The sequence below is a fragment of the Xiphias gladius genome, chromosome 22 (genome assembly GCF_016859285.1).
Source record: "Xiphias gladius isolate SHS-SW01 ecotype Sanya breed wild chromosome 22, ASM1685928v1, whole genome shotgun sequence".
Classification (NCBI taxonomy): Eukaryota; Metazoa; Chordata; class Actinopteri; order Istiophoriformes; family Xiphiidae; genus Xiphias; species Xiphias gladius.
In genome coordinates, this window is record NC_053421.1 from 22,730,152 (window position 1) to 22,752,206 (window position 22,055).

Genomic DNA, 22,055 nt, shown 5'->3' on the forward strand with positions numbered 1-22,055 from the left:
ATATTTAGCAGGAAAGGCCAAGTACAATATCCTCACAAGAAAAAGCTGGGTCAGTGAGAGAAAATGACGCGTACCCAGAAAAAAAAAAAGAAAATAATTACTCTACAACCCTCCCCATTTCACTCCATTCACAATCAAACCCAAGAAGCGTTTTTTTTTATCCCAAGACAAATGGGCCCCATCAAAATTGAGCGATCCCACAACAGGTTAAGGTGCCCCAGGCCTCTTAATGTTGAACTTAACCTACAGAAGACAACGTGCTTCAACTACATCTACATCAACGGGTACCTTAGACGATTACCTCTGTGGCTCCAAATAGCCACCACATGGCCCACAAGGCCGTCATCAGCCACAGAGATGTCAGCAAATGATCCAAAATGGGCCGGGGCAGGAAGCTGGCCACAGTTTCTCTTCCTCCCTTTGAAGTCTTATTAATCCTCAGGCCAGTGTGTGCGCTCTGGTACCTCTATCCTTGTGAGGACAAGTTGGAAGTTAGGCTGGGAGAGTGAAGACATTTTTTTGAAAGTGAAGACATCTTGACCTGTCCTCATTTTTTTCAAAGTACCGTTGAGGAGTTGAATAGTTTATTTACCGAAAGTACAAAAAGCACATTTTCTCATTCACCTATCCTACTGGTATCTAGCCTTACAGAAAATTTTGGTTTAAACCGCCCAAGTTTTGAGATAGCTGCGTCCAGTGAAGTGAGCGGAATTATGTTTGTGGTGCTCACAGAACAGAAAATATATGTACTTCCCAAAAATGTTCGCACTCTCAAGATCTAAAACTCAAATCGATCCTCACAAAGAGCGCACAGGAGCACTCACGCATACCCACTGAGGGTCCTCACAACTATGCAAGTGCAAAAGTGTGCAGGCATGTCTGTTAAGCCCTGTAGCTTACAGGCCCTAAAAGGTAATATCAAAAACTATATTTCATATGAAGAAAATTTATTTAGAGAATAAAGCATATATAACTGTGACCACGTACGTTTGTCATTTTTTATTTTGAGAGGCCCTTACGCATCACGGAAAGACAGACAGTACATGAAAACTCCGACAGCCTCACTTCCAATATTCACCTGGTTTTTCGTGGGGATCCAGTTTCCCGGCGAAAGATAATATGTGTAAACAGGAGCTGCAAAGAGGGGCCTGAGGAAACTAGTTCAGAGAGGGCTTAGGGAAAGATGTGGAGGTACAGTAATTGAATAAAAAGACGTAAAAAGGATAAGGCTCTGCCCGTCAATCCCTTAAAATAGGTATTTAAGGAGTCTTGATAACTGGCTACAGTTGATTAATAAGTCAACAAGTTCTAAATTGCTTAAATGAGCCATGTCACCAAGATATTATGATTTGAGCAAATGCAATCTTTAAATATGAAATAAAGAAGAAAGGTTGATGAACACGGCAAAAGCTGCCACCCTACTGAGTTTTTTTCTTTTTAAACATTTTTGAACCCTTAAAGCACTGCTTTCTTAAAACAGATGTTTAAAAAAATCTGTCAGTGCATTGAGCAAGTTTCAGTTTGTTAGAAAAAAAAGTTGAAAGAATTTTTTATTTTTTCGGGATTTTAGAGCAGCGTTACGCCTTTATTATGTCTATGTCTCTTTTCTAAAATAATCTAATAAAGTCCAATACATGATGTTCAGTGGACACCCAATAAAGACTTGTTGGAAGCGCTTGGGCTAATTTGTAATGTATAATGATGGGAAAAAATCTGAGTAATGTACTTTTCCTGTCATCATACATAAGAATATTATTAGAACAAGTTGATTTATGGTTGGATACAGATTGAAATTTACTTGCTGCACTTGCAGATATTTCCCATGTTTTAGTAAAACAAGCTCAAGACAGACAGAAGTTATTGATAAAATGGAGATTTTTTTTTTCTAAGATATCTGACAGTGAGGAAATGGAGGAGTTCTGTCACCCCCACTTGATGCCAACCAACAACACCCAGTCTGATCCCTTACAGTTGAAACATTGCAGATCCTTTACAACCCTGGATGTAACCCTGTTGTCTCCCTCGTCCTCTCAGTGCGTGATCTTTCACAGCTTTTATAGGATTATCGCCCGGAGTTAACAGGGTCTTAAACAGCTGACTGGCACCAGGAACCGTGCCAGGAATTAGCCACCTGCTACATCGATGACCCACCACCACATAGCATCAGAGGGAGAACTCTCTACAGGGGAAATGTCCTCCTGGAGGCAGAGATGGCGTCAAACGGGGTTGAGGTCACTCGCCACCTCGCACACGGTGCTCAGCAGGAAGTATGGCTTCCTTGAGGTGGGGCTGTGAGGGCAGAGGTCGGGGGACAGGATCAGCAGATCGAGTTACTGCCCCCAGATGTGGCAGAGGAAAGCCATGGCTCCAGTCTGGTGGTGCTCCAAATGTAGCATGAATGCCTGCACAAACTTAGTTATGGAAAAACAGGAACTTCTATTTTGAGAAACGTAATTCCTCTATAATGCAGGAGTTTATTGATCTCTTTATAAACCTGGATTCTTTCAAGGCTTTTCTGAGTGCGCTTGCTATTTCTAAGCTTCACATTTACACACTTTCTTACCATGAAACGTTAGTTTAACACTTTTCCTGTGACCTCCCGAGCTGCTTCTCTAGAGCAGTTTTGTTCTGTTAAATGTGAACTGTCCCTCAGGGGACCAACGGCAGAAGAAGAACATGAGAGTGTGTGAGTTTGTATAATGTATGCACTGTGCATGGATCGTGTAAACCTTAGCATGGCTCTGTTATGGAGCATGTTTATATTCTCGGTAAAATATTTCCAGTGGCTCTGAGTGTGCTGTGCTTCCTCACTGGCCTGCCTGCCCCGTCAAGAGTGATGAGCTTGGGAATGAGAAACAGGTGTGTGTGAAATGTGTGGATCACTCCTTTATCCCACCGTCTTTCCCCCTTCTCCCGACCTTTCTGAGCCACTCTTGTTGAGCTGCGTTTTATGATGAAAGGGGGTCGAGGGAGGAGGGTGAGCGGAGAAAACACAGAGGGAGAGAAACACATAGCGGCAAAACTTGCTGTTTATTCTGTGCTTAAACATGCACTTTTCTGCCAGTTAAGCATTCAGCATGGTGACGGTGAAAAGCAGCAATAAGTACAGAACGAAAAATAAAAGCATCACAAAAATAACTGTAAAAAGAGCTGGAAAGAGCCCTGGGAAGAGTTTCTCAGCTCCGTGGATCTTAAGAGTTAAAGTTCACTTCTGTTATTTTAATCTAAGCAACACATGTGACTTTAACAACATCAGAGGGTTTAACATCTAAAGCTGCTCAGGTCATGTGTGATCTGCGGTAATTGCGAGGCTACTGTGAGGTGAAAGTCCACCAAGATAAAGTGTGAAGTGGACTGTTTAAGATCTGTTAATCAACAAGGGGAGAACAATAATGATTAAGTCAATCAATCAATCAAACGCTTGACTGACATTAGTTACCAAGGAGCTCAACCAATCACCATGGATAAAAAATACTTAGTAGCTGATTAATTTAGTAAATCATTTGAAAATACAAGAAAAAGTAATAACGTAAGTGAGTTGATCTGCCGGCTTGATGAGTTAACTCTTAACCATGCGTGGTTCAATGTCAGTCGGTGGGTCCACCGCTTTGCGTGTCCAAATCTCAACAACTATGGGATGGATTCCCACGATGTTTGGTACAGATTATCCTGGTGCCCACAGGAGGAATCCTACTGACTTTGGTGATCCCCCAACTTTTCATCTATGGCCACAAACTAGACAGAGATTTCGCTTATTCGGTGAAATATTTCAACATTGATCTTACTGGATTGACCCTTAATTTGACAGACACAGACATTCATGGATTCCAGACGATGAATCCTACTGACTTCGGTGATCCTGGGACTTTTCCTCTAGCGCGACGTTGCGGATGACACTTGAGGTTTCGAGTGAAAGGTCTCCACCACAGTTGGATTGTTTGCCGAGAAATTTCTTTAATGGTCCCCACAGGATGAATTGTAACAACTTTTATGATCACCCGACTTTTCATAGCACCGCCATCAGCTCAAAATTTGAATTTGTCCAATACTTAGGTTTATGACCAAATCCCTGCACCGGCTGCATTTTGTGTTTGGGGCCAATGTTAGCGTGCTAACAGGCTAAACCAATTTGGTGAACAAGGTAAACATGATACCTGCTAAACTTTAGACTACTAGTAGGCCTATTGTCTTTGGGAGCATGTTAGCATGCTGATGTTGGAATTTAACTCTTTTTGACACCACCTATTGGCACACTTGTTAAGCAAATAAGTTGTTAAAAAAAACAAATTGTGCTCCAGGTGTTCTCCACTTTTTTCCTGAAAAATGGCACTGATTAATCGAGGGATACAAGCCTAACTATACTAACCTATATAAAGTAGTCTATAATACAGTCAAATTGATTTTTCACATTGTAAAAGCCAACAAGTTGTCCTTGTTAATGCCTTATTTGTGATCTGCAAAGCATTAATAACTTATTGACTAAAAATAAAAAAAGCCCTATAGGTAGGCTTACAACTTTAAAAAGTATGTTCTGTTAGAAAGTGGGTCCTTTTACTACTTTAACTTTGCAAACACATACTCTCAAGATACTATGAGCCAACTATATGTCACTTATTTGATCAAGCTCTTGCTGATACTAATAGGCTACTACGGTTTACGACTTGTTATGATGACGTGTTTGTCATTGCAGTCTTGCCCCTAATCCACAGCCCCCCTACAGCTCCACTCAGCTCCCTGCAGGCCACACTCACAGGAGTGAGTTTACCCCCCCCACCAACGCTGAAGGGCGGTCGGGACTCCCTCTTTACTGCTGCTGCCATGCAGCGGTCCGTCAGTGTGCCAGCAGTCCGCGCAGAGCGCAGAGCGCAGCGCCACGCTGAGAGGAGGACCTCCACACCTTTACTGGATTTGAAAGGCAACGCGAGGGGACCAGCCGAGAGACTAAGGTGGGCCTGCAGAGGAATGTCACTTGTAATTGTTTAGTTATTAGGAGTCGTGTGAGCCGAGATTGATTTTTTTTTTTTTTTTTGTCATTTATTTTGGAAGTTTTCCGGGTACCGGTTTGGGTGGATTCGGGTAGGAGCATGATTGATCCGATCAGTGATCTTGCGTGATAATTTTTTCATTTTTCCTTCGCTCTGATCTCCTAACGTGGCAGCACCACTGTACAGCTTTACACTAGCGAAAGGTTGGCATGGACTGATCGCGTATTAACCGGACCTTGTGTGAACTGTCTGGCCGAGACGATGTTTGCACTAATATCCCGTTAACTAAAGATTACCATGTGATGCTGTGGTACCGAGTGTCTCTGGCACCCACTGGTGATTTCGCCACACTTCAAGTGGGCTGCTCTTTTCAAAATCCCTATATTACTACTATTAAATACGAGTTCATTCCAAAATAAGACGAGTCTCTACCTCATGGAATAGTGCGCGTCTTTCATTTTAAAATTTATTGCAGGATTACTCCGGCCTGTCTTCCTAAGAGTCGGGCTTGGGGATCTTTATGGTCTGTTTATGGCCGGTGCCCTATAAGGCAAACTTTCCTTGACAGTGTGTCCGTGATGGATGTCGTGCTGTATGAAACGAGATAATGCATAAACAACAGACCCGGGCTTTTGGATTCCAAAGCAGTTTTTTTTTGAGAAGCTGACAAGTGCAGCAATTCATCATCTGCCATGTAAACCTATATGTGGACTCTCGGGTTTAAGTCAGCCTTGAAGCTCAGTCAGTAAAAGCTGCGTGGTACGGAGGGAAGGAGAGAGAGAGAGAGAGAGAGAGGGAGAAAGAGGGATGACTGACCACTGTGCTCTGATTAAAGCAGATACAATTGACCCAGGGATTGCAGGTTTATCCCATATTAACGCTGCCATTCACTAAATATTTACATCTGGATGAAATCAGGGGAACGGCACACATGTGGCTCTGGCTTCCAAACATCTAATCAGGGACGAAATGTTTCGTAATCCCGAATTGAACTAAGCGTTTTCCTGCCAGTCAGTTCATTTATGACCAATGCATGTCAGGTTTTGTAGTCAGTCATGTTGATAAAAACAAGTATAAACTCATTATAAAGACTGAGACTGTGCTACCTAAGAATTTACGAAAGAACAAAAGTTGTTTGGGGTGGGTCATTATGCAATCCACCCATTCTAAAACTGAAAAGACTGTAATGACTGGCTCTTCCAGGGAGGCAAATCACATGCCCTCTGGGTCAACTCCACCTTGACCCACCTCTACCCGTTCCACCCCCCTCCCTTAACTATCTCTGCAGATACATTTAAGACTCATGCATCCTGAGTTGGTTTGATCAGCGTGGGGTCAGGAGCACAAACAACTTAGCAGCCAGACTAAACAGACCACACATGTCCTCTAAGCACATGCACCCTCAGATTCGTAGGTGAGCATGTGTCGCTTTGGCCTGTGTGCAGCAGCAGGAGGTTTAATTCAGGCTTTTTGATGCAGACCATGAACTGGCTTTGATGCTGCTTAACTCTTACTTTCCAGAGGAGAGAGGTGATGTCTCACACCCCTGCATAAGAAACTAATATGATGAAAGGAAGATAAACTAATCATATCAAAAGATCGGCTTAGTTGCTGTTCTAAAGCTTTGTATGATACAGTTTTCCTCGGCATATGAGTTTGCCTGTTTTTCTGAGCACTTCAGATAAACTACTGTAAAATAAAGTAATCGTATTTCACATAGTTTCGGGTGTAATCCCCCTCAAGGCTCTTATTAAAATGAATGGGGGTTATGAATGATTTATTATGAATTGTTAGGAGGTAGATTTAGGCCCGTCTCCTCCCTCCTCCCTGATTCGACTTTTGTTTTTCTTTGAACTTGAATCCTTCAAGTCTGACCTGGTTTGCGTCCTTGCCTAAAAGCTACAGTGACTCACAGATCATGAACACCCACGGCCAACATCAATCGTTCATAATGCGCACGTTCAAACACAGCACACAAACGTCTCTCCAATCGAATGTCTACCTGCAAAATTACAGCGTGAAGCGGTCGTAAACAGGCTGTCTTTTGCTGCCCTGATTTGTGTGGCAGTGTGCTAATTTTCCAGCTGTAATATGGCTGCATCTCTGTTTGATGCTGATCCCGGCAGAGCAGATGAGAATACCTCCTCCTGTTACAGAGCAGAGAGCCCAGGGGCGCAGAGCTGCTCGCTGCTCGCTGCTCTCGCTGCTCTCGCTGCTCGCTGCTCGCTGCTGTCTCTGTCTGGGGTGTTGACATGAGGCCCGACATCATTAACATGACTAAACAAAACGTAATTCGGGTCTTTGCCTTCCTGCGTGGCTTATAGGACCAGCAGAGGCATTGATGGTGGTGGTGTTGGTGTTGGTGCAACACTTTAGAACGCTACAGGGCAGTTTGCAGACAGTGCCTGAAGAACCAATCTTGACTTAATGACTTCTGAGGCAGTTTGGTTTTACGTGCTAAACTTAGTCATGCATATTCATGCACTCACCGCATTGTAGCCCTCTACAAAGAAGCCACCGTATCATCGACCCGTGCGTGAACTAGCATAGGTCAAAGAACTGAATATCGTTAGGGACATAATAGTACACCAGGATGTCTCTTAGTCTTTTATTTTCCAGTTTTCCTCCTTTTTTGTTTTTTCCTTGACGATGGTTTTTGGGGCTCCAACATACGCATGATCTGATTGGTTTGAGCCACATCAGCGCTGACTGTGGAGAACAAGCGGAAGCCGCGGAATATTTCATGGTTTTAGTTTAGAATGGGCCACTCATGTGTTTCTTATCACCTAAAGTTCAGCAGTGCCACAGTCACAATTCAGGGCATGGTTTTGCTTTCCTGCGCGAGCGAAGCCTTGAAAACACCACTTTGTAAGAGGGACGCCAAACATTTGTTATGTTTAATCCCCGTTTTGTCGCAGGGTTGCCTGTAAAGACCCCCGAGTTATGGCAAGAATCTCGATTTGCTAATTAGAGGGGAAAATGTGCCCTGCTAATGACATCATCTTCCCCCTGGCGCTGTGTTAAAGGAGTGTTTGTGTGTTGCTGAACGGCAGCTGGTTTTAGACATGCGTTGATGTTCACAACAGTGTGAGACTTCAAACACTCACACACAAGCTGTGCGGCTTATAATTTAGCTTTATTGCTTCTTGTCGCCTTGTTTGGGCCATTGTGCCGACGGTCTCTGGGAACTTCCTCACCAACTGTTTTCAGGAAGAGCAGTTTCAAAAAGAGGAAGAGCTTGTCAAAAAGTCACAGTTTCTCAGCTGCATCCAGCACCAGAACAATATATTCAGACAGGAGCTCTGTGATAAGGTAATACCCACTCCTACAAAGGACTGCTGGCTGAAACAAGAAGTAAACCTAAGATCTATATACCAAGCTAGTATTTCTTCTGTTCTGTTATTCTGTATGCTCTATTCACTGAAGTGATCATTTGATGAGCAAAGACATATTTTTCAAAATGGACGAGTCTAAGTAGCTTTCTGGAGTGAAACCTTTACTTGTCGGCTTTTCTTTCTCGGAAGATTTATAACGCTGTAGTCTCGATAAATCAAAATTAGCACCAAATGTTCATATTTAGCTTTAGAACCACAAATGACATGATCATTATCATAATCAGTCTTGTCATTCTCTGAGGTTTGAGTCAGTTTCTGCTGTTACATCACTCCCATCTCTGTAGGCTTATAACTCAATCCATAATTCATTATGGGCAACGAAATCATGGAACATGATCTGACAGGCCTCCATCTCCTGTCAGTCCCCCGTGTGTGGGTGACAGCTGTGAGACCAGCCCTTCTCCCCGTTGCTCTCACATCCCCGTAATTGTTCACAGTCCAACCAGGCGCCTCTGTTGCCTTGCCACATCCCATCACACTCAACCGTGCCACACTGTGTCCGCTCAACCGTGGGGAAGACGACACAGGCCTGGACATTCCTTTCGACACAGGAGGAGACCATCGACGCAGCTCCACAGACTCTTCTGGCTCCCCCAGATGTTTTCTGATTCTGACAGGAGCGAGGGAGGAGGGGAAGAGGCACAAGCGAAGGGGTCTCTTTCCGTGGCACTCGGGGGGCTGTTTGCGGGGAAGCGGGTCGGTCGATAGGTAATGAGAGAAGACAGCTGGCAGGTTCAGCAGAGGTTAATAGCTAACCTTAGGTGGCAGCGAGGAAAAACAGAGGCGCTCAGTCGAGGGTCTTTGTGTGAGAGATTTTGGGGTCGTTCTTTTCATGTAGTTTGACGTTTTAGGTTTTGTTTTGGGAAAGTTGCAAAATATCAGTGTTGGATTTTGATTTGTGGCATCTCACACTGAACATTCAGGACTCATCTGACATTTTCTTGGCATTCTTTCTTGCCTATGTTGCTGGTTTGAAGTGGGTAAGACTCAACTGGAAAAAGGGAGATGTTACGCATTTCTGTGGACCAGTCAGTATTAGCAATATTTTATGGATCAGACTCTGATTAGCAGATTAGATGAGTTTGTGACTGTTTAACTTCCAAGAAATAGTGAGTAAAGATTTTTTTCTTCCAAATTTGAGCTTTGGGCATTATTTAGTCAAGAATATTTATTATGATAGAGAAATACTAAAGATATAAAACCAAGCTTTCAGGGTCTTTGATATTTGGTCTGTTGCCGAAACACCAAAAAGGCCCATTTTAAAAAACAAAGAAGTTATGCCTTAATAAATAGGTTTGGAAGATGCATCCAAAAAACAAACTGGTGCAATATTTCTTAAACATTCCATTACAAAAAGTGCAAGTTTAGCATTTTATTTAATCAGTTACTGCACTCTATGAACTTGGTCAAACTCAAAGCATTGTTCAGCTCTGCAGATGGCAAATCAATGTTGCCTCATTTAAAGTGGTGCAGAGTATGAAGTAACACAGTGGGGGGGGGGGGTTGGATGCAGTTTGGCACTGCAGTCACAGATGACCCAGTGTTTGGGGACACAGCACAGCTGGAGCAGCTTTAAGCCCTAACCAACCCCAAACAGCCCTGTCACAAGTCCACACAATTTAGTGCTAACATCAGCAACATGTGTTTAGCATAATGTAATAATACTGTGTCTTTGTGAGAAGAGGCTGGTTTTACATAAATGTTAAACTAATTTTCTTTCTTTTTTTTAGTCTTTCTGGGAATTCTGTATTGGGTTTCTCTCTGGTCACATGTTAACCCTGCTTTCCAAATATTGACTTTCACCCAAATCTCCTCTCTGATGTCCGGCTTTTCATTCATTTCATTCCTCATTCTCAATCTCAAAACTTAATCGAGAAGCAGTGGGTTCCCCTCTCTACTTTATCCATCATTGTAGAGTGGCTTATTACCTCTAAGTCTTCTTAGGAAGTTGCCCTCAGCTTAAATGCAGGTATACAGGTGTGTAATTTAACGCCACTGACCATGTTTTGACACTTCAGTTACCCTTTGCAAGTTTAACCACCACCATCCGCCGAAGTGTCTTTTATCACTTTGTTGAAGCAGACATATGCCTGGCAGAGTGAAAAATGTGCCGACTTGGTGAAATAAAACATCTGGCAGCTCGCCAGACAGAGCTGTCTCTCAGAGCATTCACACCAGCTGAGAGCTTAATGAGGGTTCACAGTGTGAGAACGGGCCTTCATAATTTAAGACTCTGGGAGACTGAGAGATGTGCACAGATTTATGCCTCTGTACCATACTGTATAAACGGCCACAGGACGGGCCCTTTTTTTGGGGGGATCTGTGTTACCCTGAGTTGCATTGTGCATTCCCAGTCCATAGCAGTGCTGCAGACACACAGTGTGTCACTGCTGTTTGTACTGCTGGTCACATAAGCCAGGCTGGCAGGTTGAGGGAGCATCAGCGGTGGTCATAATTTACAAAACTATGCTGTCCAGAGCTGGGATGTCTGCTTGATGTAGCCCTGATCTGGATGCTTGGTGGACAAACTTAACTCTCTTTCTCTTGCATACACCCTAGTTCACCACACTGTCTCCTCCCACACGCGCATCGAAATTACACACTGCACACATTGACTGTTCTCAGCCAGGAACCCAAGGAACCCAAGGAAAAGCAAATCTGAAATGCTTGAATCTGAACCATCACACCTAAAACTTTAAAAGCCAAACAGAACTGTGTGAAGTAGGGCTGCAGCAAGTAATCCGCCAATCATTTTCTTGATTAACTGATTAACTGTTTGGTCTAAACATTATTTTTGCATCATTAATATGTGCAGATAGTCAAGCAGGCTCTGCAGAAAAGAGAAACTAATATGCATTTCGTATGGGCATCTGATAGAAACCTTTTTTGGCATATGCATTGAGTGAGCAGCTTTCACTGAAGTGGATGGGTTGCCATTTTAGGCCGCATTTTTGATTTCTTTAATAGACCCATGCTGGGGAAAAGTGTACACTTGTGAAGATCTTCAAAAAGGCAGTCCTTATTAAAGACTATAGCATTTTGGTCAATATTACTAGTAATATTACTAGTAATTTCTAATCACTAATTGATCATTCCCCACAGAATAAAGCATAACAAACCGTTGTTAACCGATAAAAAAAAAAAAAAAAAAAAAAGATAAATAAATAGATAAATAAGTGGACCAATAGAGTAAGAAGAGGAGCTGGCCCACTGCACACACACATACAAAACCTCTCCCCCCAGTGTCTTGTTGGAACCTTGGCTGAATTGTCTGTGTTTTTGGCTTTGATAATACATTTTCCTTACAGTTCTGACGTGAGGATCCAGGTGTACGTCATCTCCTTGCAAGTGCATGAGTTCACCCGTCAATAGTTCACTTGTCAGCAGCGGGGTATTGCAGGCGGGCTCAACATTCCTGGACGTGGAGGCTGGTTCAGGTGTCTCTTGGTTACAGTGTGGATTATTAAGTTTCCCGGTGCAGTGCACCTGGTGGAGAAATCATCTGATCCTCTCATTTCGAAATTGAAGCTGAAATTGGAATTCACATGATAATCTTTGTTATTATTATCTAAAAACTGAATTTGAGATGGAGTTTATTTAAATTGTTGGACAGTTCTTGGCCATTTGTGAGCAGTTCTTTTTGCTTAAAAAAACTGTATCTGAAAAAGTAAATAGTGACCGATAAAAACTTTTTAGGTGAGAGCTGTTCAGTTATCGGCTGTAACAGCTTCCGGGGCCCTAAGCTGAGAAGAAAAAGGAACTTGTCCGGTCTGTTGATAAAAGCAAGAATAAATGTGAACATGTTATCTCAGCAGACTTTATCTGTGTTAGCACTGCATGGGTGTTACAGTGTTGATAAAGACCTGACGTAGAGTATAATGGCTGTCACGGGTGGACTAAATCACGTGGTACAGCAGTCGCTGAAATCTCAGGATAATAACTGTTTCAATTATCACCTCAATTTAGTGGATTATAGTGACCTAACAAGTGCTTTTGCTATCAGTTAAGCTGGTAACTTAGTTTCAACAGCAAGAAATGTTCATTCTTTAATGGGCAGAATTTGGCTATTTTTACCTATCAACTAACAGGCTAATACGATTATTAGCTAATGATTAGCCAGCTTATTAGCCAAGTGGCCAGACATACTTAGAATATACTTGCTGCCTTTGTAGACTTCACTCATTTCACTCTTGACCTTCATCTTTAGCTAATATTGACAGGTACTCATGCAAACACCCAGCAGTTCCCTGAGTGGCATATCGTATCACTGTCATCTCAAAGCCTGCACAGGCTGGACTTCTTTGCTTTCGTTTTGGCTCCAGTGCTCAGCCGTCCCTGCGATGATTTGCTTTGAATGACAAAAGAGCAGACTTAAGAGCCCATCTTGACCATTTTACGGTTCGGGAGGAGGTCTGTTCAGGTCGGGGGTCCTCTTAAGTCGTCCCAGGTGGCCTACCGCTGCTTCACATGACTGTGGAGAAAGCCCCTAGGTAGCCTCTAACTGTAGATCAAGCAGCTAATGCCACTGAAGGCCTCACAATGGTGAAAGGATTTACAATTCGCTACTAGGCTTTGTCTTTTTAGGGGACAGTAGCCTATGTGTCCCGTGGCTCCAAGCTCTTACATTTTATTGTCATCGTGTTATTTGTCCTTTTCCCTCCCTGACTAATGAGCCAGAGCAACCAGGTCAAGATTTATCTGTAGACCTGGAGAAGGACCATTGTTTTGACCCATTAATAATGCAAAGAAAGGCGGGTTCCTCTTTGTTCAGGGGATAGAGGGATACACCTCCTTTTCTTTGCCCAGCCCCCGAACAGACTTCTTGAGGCCTGTCTCTGTGTCTGGAACCGGACAAAGTCATGAATTGTGGCTCATTAGTGGCAGATGCTTTATATTCACCCTGCAAGAGAATCGACGTGTACAGATGCTTTGTCATGACATCTTTGAATGAGCTTTGGTTAAAGTTTGAACATTCGGGGATTTCAGTCCATTAGTAATGATTGTTCTCTTGTGATAGTCCTTTTCATTCTTAATAGTGGTGCCAGATGTTAGTATACAGAGATTGAGAAATGCAAGATGACAGAGGAAGAGAGGAAAGACGTTAAAGTTGGTTCCTTATCGGCAGCAGATGCCTCTCATCTGTCCAAAGATTAATTTGATGGGTAAGCGTGCTGAATATATATTCCCAAGAGCTTCAAAGGTGGTCCTTGTGAATTTATTAACCTCTTATCTTGCGTTTACCTCACTGCATACATCCTTCACAGTGGAACTTCCTTTAACCTTCAGATCCAAGGCAAGCTGGATTTTCTTTGGATACGCCCATGGGAGCCTGGCTGAAGTTATTCTTCTGTGGGCTGTGCTGAAGCAAACAAACTGTTCCTGGATTTTTTTTTTTTTTTTTTTTAAGTGTGTGTGTGTTTAACTTTTTCACATCAGGAAAATAAGCAGGACTGTGTCTTTTCACCGTCAGATATGTGAACATGAAGTTATAATTTATAACAAATGACTTGAAAACGACCTGCTTGTTCTCACGGGGTCAATGCAACTAGCTCAAACAATGCTGTTGATTAAAAGAAAATTTGAAGCACAGGGTCCCTCCCCATGACAGGTCTGTGTCAGGGCTGTCTGAGCGTCTTGATGTAGCATGACACAAAACATCTGGTTCCTCTTTAGCTGTATGGGGGCGCCTTGTTAAGCCTCCCCTGCAGGCTGGGCCATCCGCGTCACAGAGGACACGAGGGAGGGAGGAAAGGAGGAGAGAGGGCAGAAAGACATCCAGAGGAGATTTATTAAAGAACAGAGAGATGGAAAGTGTCTGAAAGGTGTCACACAATTAACATAGTAATTTGGTAGTCCCAGAGTTGGTTTTTCTTGGCATTTTGGTGAGTTTTTTGGTGCTTTTGCACTGTACGTCCCAGAGATCACTTTAGGAATTAGATGTTTGACACTAGTGCAGGTTTCACTAGTTTCTTTGAAGGTTCGTCCATGTAGACTACATCTGCTAATGTTAACCGGTTGCTCAAGCTGTACATGCGATGCACAACAGCCAGAGACTGACCACGAACGCTTATTGTAATAAGGCTCACGTCAAGCTATGCAATACATATTCAGTTAGAAAAAAAACCCAGTGTGCTTCAGGAGAATTTGAATTAGAATTTCAAAAGAAAGACATGAACACCATCTGAAACTCACTAACCCCAACACCTTTCCAGTGTTGGAATTAGGGGCCTGTGTCTGGCAGTTATTGTAACTTCTTGAAAACATAAAATGCGACAAGCACACACATTTCACGCAGCGACTGGCTGGGAGTGCGGAGGTGAGGAAGTGTCTCCTGAGCTTTTTCTTTTCATTCTTCGCACAGCTATCTCTGTCACGTTCTGTGCGCACAACTGTGTGCAACATTAATGCCTTTGAAGAGGGAGCGTTCAAAACTGTGCACCTTTAACGCTCTTTGAACAATTCATTAAGTCTCATATATCTCTATGATGGCAAGCCCCCCCCCCCGCCTTCAAGTTTGGCCATTCAAAAGAGGATTAAACATTTTTGCCTTCAGAGGTCTTTGGACAACAGTTGGTGCGAGCCAGTTTGTTTACATCATACTAAACTCTTAACACTGTTATACGTGTATATTTGCTGATTTCACAGCTACAGGGGAAAAAACAGAAGAAAACTAATTATGAAATAATACCAAGATCACTGATACTGTAATCCAGCTAATTGGTATAAACAAACAACAACAAAAATATAAAAAAAATTAAAATGGAAAACTTTCTGTGTGCCACAGGATCTATCTTTCCAAAGATCAATCAGACTCTGGAACACTGGTTCCCAACTTTTTAGGCTTCTGACCCTTTGTAGTCAAGCAGTGCCTACTCACAAATCCCTGTCTCAAGTCTTTGAGCGCTGGTTTCAAAAAGAGGTATGTTTTCCTGTAGAGTTAAAACTGTCGAGTGTTTCTTAAGAAAGAGCGGATATTTCCATATCATTTTTTAAGGCAGAAATGTTTTTTCTTCTTCTGTCCTATTTTATTGATCATATTGTCATGGGACGTTGGCCCCCCAGGTCTGTCCAAGACATACTTCAATCAAAGCTGTAGGTTACTAAGATTGTCAGTATATAGTTAATTCTGATAGATACGGTATCTTGTTTGGAATAAGTAACACAAAATTCTATTTTTCCAAGTTAGACAAAAGCGTGCACTCAGATATTGGGAGTAGCAGTAAATGGAGCAAGATAGATAGAAAGAGGGTAGACACGCAGGGTGTACACAGGAAGAGAGTGATGGAGTGGGGAGAGAAATTAGAGGGTACGGAGGCCCTGTGGCATATACAGGAGATGTAGAGAGATAAAGAGTGGGAAGGGAGATACAGGGGAATGAGACTTAAGGTTAGTTAGCACTAGGAAGGTGAAGGCAAATTGGTGTGTGTGGGTTCACTATAGAGATGAGAAAGAAAGGAAGGGTTTAGAGGTTAATGACAACCTACAGTGAGAGACGAAGGAGGCCGTGAAAAACAAGAGAGACTCTCCCTGGTCATCTCACGCTTTTCACAAGCCTTCAGATCACAGGACAAGGTGCTGGGTACTAATTTGGCTCGTTGGACCTAATTGGCTCACCACCTAATGGTGGCTATTGTTCTCACGCGATTCCCAGTTGAGTCACTGGTTCCCCCTCTGTGTGCCCGCGCGCGCGCGCGTGTGTGTGTGTGTGTGTATTTTCGAATGTAACCTTTCTGAGATAGCACTTAGAGTATGAGATAACCTCTGAAAGTAGCTGGTTTCCTTCAAGCTCTTGACGTCAGATTCAACGAATACACACTAGCACTGAGAGTAGAACGAAAGAAACGTAGTAGAAGTAAGGCAAATACGTATAGTTCCCATATTGTTATGGATTTCAAGGTTATGACTGTTAGGTGAGTGGGGATTAACAGCTGATGTATCCATAGATATTGTCCCCCATATTCTTCATATGATTTTGCATACTTTACTCCCATCCCCCTCAACGGAAAGCCAACATCATGATTAATGACTTTGTTTAGGCTCCCACGGCGATAATCTCCTTTAACGCTTCAATAGCATTAGCCTTCCACTTTTCCATTTTGAACTCAGATGGGGAACAGATTGTTCTGGAAGAAAGGTGTCTAATAAATACCCTATAACCCCTGCCTATACACCGTAACCCCTATTCCAGCTTCCTCCTCATTTTCTACCTATTTTTCTTGTTTTATACCCACTCTGGGCCCCCACCCCCACCCCACCCAAAAACACACACACAAGCACACACACACACACACACACACACACACACACACACACACACAAGCACACACACCTGTTGTGAGACATTTTTCCCGGAAGTCTACCTAAACAATGGTGTACTTTCCCGAACTCTGACAGACTGACATCTGGAAAAACGAGCTAGCTTGCTGTTGCAACCCTTCCTAAGTCAATTTATAGTCGTATGCCATTTGACAGGGCTGCTGGAGTAGAGAGTAGAGTGTAATGTGAAATGTTAGGTCACCTTCCAAAGTGTCGCTAGTAGTTTAGTATTTAGTAGTAGTAGAGGTCTAGTAGATATAGTCATACTGAACCCAGTAGAAAAATGGAAAACATTTTAGAAATTGATTAGTGTAGTTATTTCTCTATTGTAAGTACTGTAATCATATAAAAAGAAACGTCCTGTAATATTCAAATTTTAAATGTTATAAATGATCATTTCCATAAATAAGTTGCATAAATTGATTTCCACACACCAACTGCTGGTAATTTGCTTATCTACACATGTGTTTAAGTTGGTTTTAACCCTGTCTTAAGCTTTGCAGTGGCACGCAGCCCTGCAAAAAAACCAATGTCTTTCTTCTATCTCAACCAGTCATTTAATCTGTTTTTGAGTCCTAAACAAGAGAGAGAAATCTGGCAGTCTTTTATGTTTCAGGGATTCTTAAACTCATCCGTAGAGAAACTGCACTGGGACCAAGTGAAAGTATCTCACCCAAGTGGCACATGTTTTAGGGATGCAAGTCTTGGCTTGTGGTTTCCAGTTGTGTCTTACTGTTTGACCTAACTGATGAGACTGATCGTTTTTCCTGCCAAAAGAGGTTGTTCATTGTTTTATCTTATTTGAAGGAAAACCTAAAATAGCATTTGATAACACTTGAGGCAGACCAGACGGAACAATAAGCAGAACAAATATAACACTCTCCTTTTGTCTAGCACAGAATAAGGAGCATTCATCTCTCAAGATGGACTCTTTATACACTTTGAAGGGTAGGTGAATGTAAAACAGGCACCACCTGTGCCTCTGGGTATTTGTAACAGCTTCATTTATAACAGCTTCAGGTTTTCAAGATGTGTTCTTTGTCTGCACATGGCAGACACTCACTGCTTTTTTTCTGCACACGAAAAAGGTGCAGATTAACAGAAAGGCTTGACAGTCTGTAGCCTTATTGTGCATAGGGCCCTCTTTCATTTACGGGGAAGCCTCTTATTGCCTCGTGCTGACACACACACACACACACACACACACACACACACACACACACACACACACACACACACACACACACACACACACACACACACACACACACATGAATATGGGCTCAGGCACAAAACTAGAGCAGATACACAAATATACCCATGCGCATGCACATACACACATACATGCACACATACATAGACATATGCTAAGTGTGCTGGGATGTTTTCAAGCTATAAATACTCCCAGGGTAAAGCCTATCCCGTTATAGGCGCCTGCAGACTCCTCCCCTTCCCAAATCTTTATATAGTGTGAAAACTTAAACGATATTGAACCTGTCTCTTCACAGAACACAACATTAACATTGAGAAATGTGGGAAATCAAGCTGTTTAACTGTGAGCATGAAAGAGTTTCTTCCATAGAAGTGTATTGGTTTACCTAAGCAGCACTTCAGCACCTCTGTCTACTTTTCAGTAGGGACGTTTGTTTAAAACTTTAAAGAGGTCAGCTACACTGATCCGTCAGAAAAGTGTAATTTTTCTGACAGATCTCTGGCCCTTAATGTAGTGTATTGTCCTGTCAGTGCAATACTTGTGACACACAGTGGTGTCAAGTTGGTTTGCCTTTAGCAGTGTGACTTTTCAGAAAACGTAACACTGAATTTAAAACACTGTGTTTTTTTAAACGTACAATATAATCATCCAGGTTTTCTCTACTTGCCAGGTTTTCGCAATTATCAGTGACACAGGGTGTTGTATTTGCGGCCATTTCTTCAAAAGCAAACCTGACACAGTTGGCACAATTGAGGATGTCTGTCCTGAAAATTCTTTTTTTAATTCAACTTCCTGTGCAGAAAACAGTTGGAGGCAGATATGTCATCATCCTGACTGGACAACAAACATTGTTATAGCCATTTTTATTTCATCCAACCATTTACACGATGCTTATAATAGTGGCTAGACAACATTTATCTCACATTAAAATAAACAGACAACAAAAACAGAAATTCTTGCAAAGGAAACATTGCACCGCTTTGCTTGTTCATTTATATATGTTATTTTCTGTGTTCACATTTATGCAAAAGCTCAGAATACGCTCAAAATTAAACAAGAATCAAGTTTTTTCTATAATATTACTGGTTTTTGAACTCTTACCTGTTTACTGATTGACTGTTTACCTAAATAGTAAGCTACAAGTGTAAAAGTAGCATGCATATGGTATGGTATTTGATACATATTTAAGGTAGAGGGGTCATTAAATGCGTATACATGTCAGCTCTGCATCGTTGCCCACTCCAGACATGCAACTCCCTCCAGCTTTAAATAAGCACAATCTGAGCTGAGCTTCAGGGACCACTTCTCCTCCTGCCATCTGGTCTCTGCTTCTTGCCCTGGAGAATAGCACTTCCAACTAAATCCACTCTTTCTGTCTCTTTCAGGGGTCCACCCAGGTGAGGGCAAGGACAAGATCTGCATCTCCCTTATCTGTCCATCAACAAACCAAGTGCCTTGGTGCCGGCCACCCACAGGTCACCTCAACCACGACGGGTGTCAAACAATAAAAGTCTTGACCCAGTGTCCCTCAGACAGCCTGCACAAAGCAAATATTTGAGGCCATTATATCTAATTTCTCCTAGCAGCCGTCACTGAAAAGATCAACAGTGAAGGGTGTTGTTGGGAAATAAAAAGAGAGAAGAAAAAGTACGGGGAGGAAAAAGTAACCCTATCAAAGTGCAGCCTTCATGCTATTTCTGCTGCGCTGTGGGCAGAGAGCGTCTCATTTGGGAGTGCTTTTGGCTGACAAAAAAAGCACTTCCCTCTGCCCTGCCTTCCTATCCAAAAGCCTGTGTAAATACTGGATAGAGATATCAATTTGTCTGGGCTCTAACATTGCCCAACAAAGAGACTGCATGCTATCTATGGCAATCGTTACAACAAACTTGGACTCTGTGGTGTTCTCAATTGCTACTTATCTATTACCCCTCAAGGAAGATTCAAGGGCTGTGCGATCCGGAATGAGATCTGCCACAGTTTTCTACGCTTAAAAACATTTCCAGACACCCTCACTAGTTTTGAAATCTCTACAGCAACAACTCAACAACAACTCTCTTGGGGAAACTGTGAGTCATTGAGGAGCTGCAGTTTTGATGTCTTTCCCAGCTTGGTGAGTCAACATGAAGCCCCTAACACCAATTGGATCCCCCTCTCCTCTGAGGCTCCTCAACAAGGGTCCAGACTACCTGCGCAGGCAGATAGATGGTGGTGGCCATGGTCGCTCAATCAGTGCAGTGGAGAGGCTGGAGGCGGACAAAGCCAAATATGTTAAGAGCCAGCAGGTGATCAACACCAAGCAGGAGCCTGTACTGGTGCCCTGTGCCACCCCACCACCGCAGCCCCGGCGAGCTGTTACCATCCCTGGTAGCCTGACCCCTCATCTTCCCCCGCGTCGTTCATCCAACACCCCCTTCTCTACACTCTCTGGCTCCTTCACTTCGCGAGATGAAAATGAAAATGATGACTCCAGAAAGGAGAACAGACAGACTTCTGATGATATTGAGGCGCATAACAGGAGCAATGTGAGCAATGTAATGCCTCAAAGCCCCAGGACACCTGCTATTAACACCTTAGTAGCGCCGCACAGTGCTCCTGTACTCAGAAGAAGCACAGGCAAACGCATGCTAAGGCCAGACTCCCTCGTCATCTACCGGCAAAAGAAAGAGTGCAAAAGCCCCAGTGGTGCTGCAGTGGGAGAGAACAATAACATGGAAGTTAAGGGATACAGTTTTGTCCGCCGCCTCTTTCAGGGCTCCATGAGAGAGAAGAGTAGCGGAGGGGAAGGCAGAATTCAGAAGATGGTGATTGGTGAAGAAAAAGCACCATCGCGGGATGGAGACTCCCGTATGTCTTGGACCAATGACAAGGACACTATGGATGGTGGACCAGGGAGCAGGAGGTCCAGTAAAACTGACCAAGAACGTAGCCCGGGGTCTATCCCTAGTCCTGAGTTTAGCTGCACGCTTGAACGGACTAAGAATGGATTTACAAATGGTACCACTGATGGGCTTAACAGTGGTATCACCAATGGGAACCACTCAAGCAACCATGATGATGAGAATGACCCATGGAAGAGGGCGTCACCACCACCAGCACCCAGGAGGCAGTTTGGGGAGTTGCGTCGCTCTAAGTCAGACCTGCGTCTGTGCTGCTCTATCGCATTATCAGAGCAGGAGCATTTCTTTGACTTCTGTGGGCTGGATATGGACATGATAGAGCGTCTGGGTCGGGAGAATTTCCTTTCTGGGGCCAGCTCCATAGACACACTTTCACTAGCCCTCCGCAGTGTGGGCGGGGACGGCTGCGGTGCCTCAGAGCCCAGCGAGTTCTCCCGACACTCAGGAGACGGCCTGTTTCAGGAGGAGCTGGCTGAGCAGCTTCCCACTGGGGTGTCAATCATTGAGAGAAACGCTCGCGTCATAAAGTGGCTTTATGGGTGTAAGAATGCTGCTCGAGAGGGACCCAAAGAGTCTACTGTTTAATATAAGGGCAAACTGCCATGGAATGCCGGTGAGAATCTGCTGGTGTTACTTCTAACGAAACAAGAGTTTGCTGGTCTCTTTCTGAAATCATCTCATGTAGTATTTGGTTCTGCAAACCTTTAACCTTTGTGCAGAAATTTGCTGCTAAAGCGCACCACAAACCAAAAGTCAGCACATTGAATCGCCACTGAATTTCATTCGAACTTCAAAAAAAAAAAAAAAGAACATTCAGAATGGGCTGTCATTAGCTAGCCACATTGCTGCAATGCAACAGAGATGGAAAACATTGGACTTGGCCCTATTTTGGAGCAACAAGAAGCAATGCAAGACAAAGCGGCTGAGCTTTGCCAGGCAAAGCTGCCTGCAAAATGTGCTTTTTCTTTTAAATTTCAAAAGAGAGTCAGCGACGGTCGACTTAGGCTTTGTTTCAGCTGCTAATGTCTGCACTTAGGGTTAGCATTCCATGGCACATCCAAGGAGACTGTTTCTTAGAATGAGAGGACAATGACTGCTACTAGTTATCTCGTGTCAAATTGATATATTGTATTTATAGATCCTATGGAAGTATTGTGTGGGTATAGAATGACCTTACTGGCGAATGGAACCATTTCTCCCTGCAAAATGTTTTTTGTATTTGTATGTGCGTGTGAGTGTGTTTAGATTG

At 43.1% G+C, this 22,055-nt stretch overlaps 1 protein-coding gene across 1 annotated transcript; it reads left to right on the top strand.

Moving 5' to 3' along the window:
* The first annotated feature begins 4,845 nt into the window (after positions 1–4,845).
* fam110d (family with sequence similarity 110 member D) lies at positions 4,846–21,652 on the top strand. The gene is made up of 2 exons (XM_040118912.1): positions 4,846–4,946; positions 19,295–21,652. The coding sequence occupies exon 2, from the start codon at positions 20,030–20,032 to the stop codon at positions 21,389–21,391; it is 1,362 nt and encodes a 453-aa protein (XP_039974846.1). The 5' UTR covers positions 4,846–4,946; positions 19,295–20,029; the 3' UTR covers positions 21,392–21,652.
* The last annotated feature ends 403 nt before the right edge of the window (positions 21,653–22,055 follow it).

What these genes read in the sequence shown, in the direction of transcription:
- fam110d (XM_040118912.1), top strand. Translation starts at nt 20,030, where the DNA reads ATGAAGCCCCTAACACCAATTGGATCCCCCTCTCCTCTGAGGCTCCTC.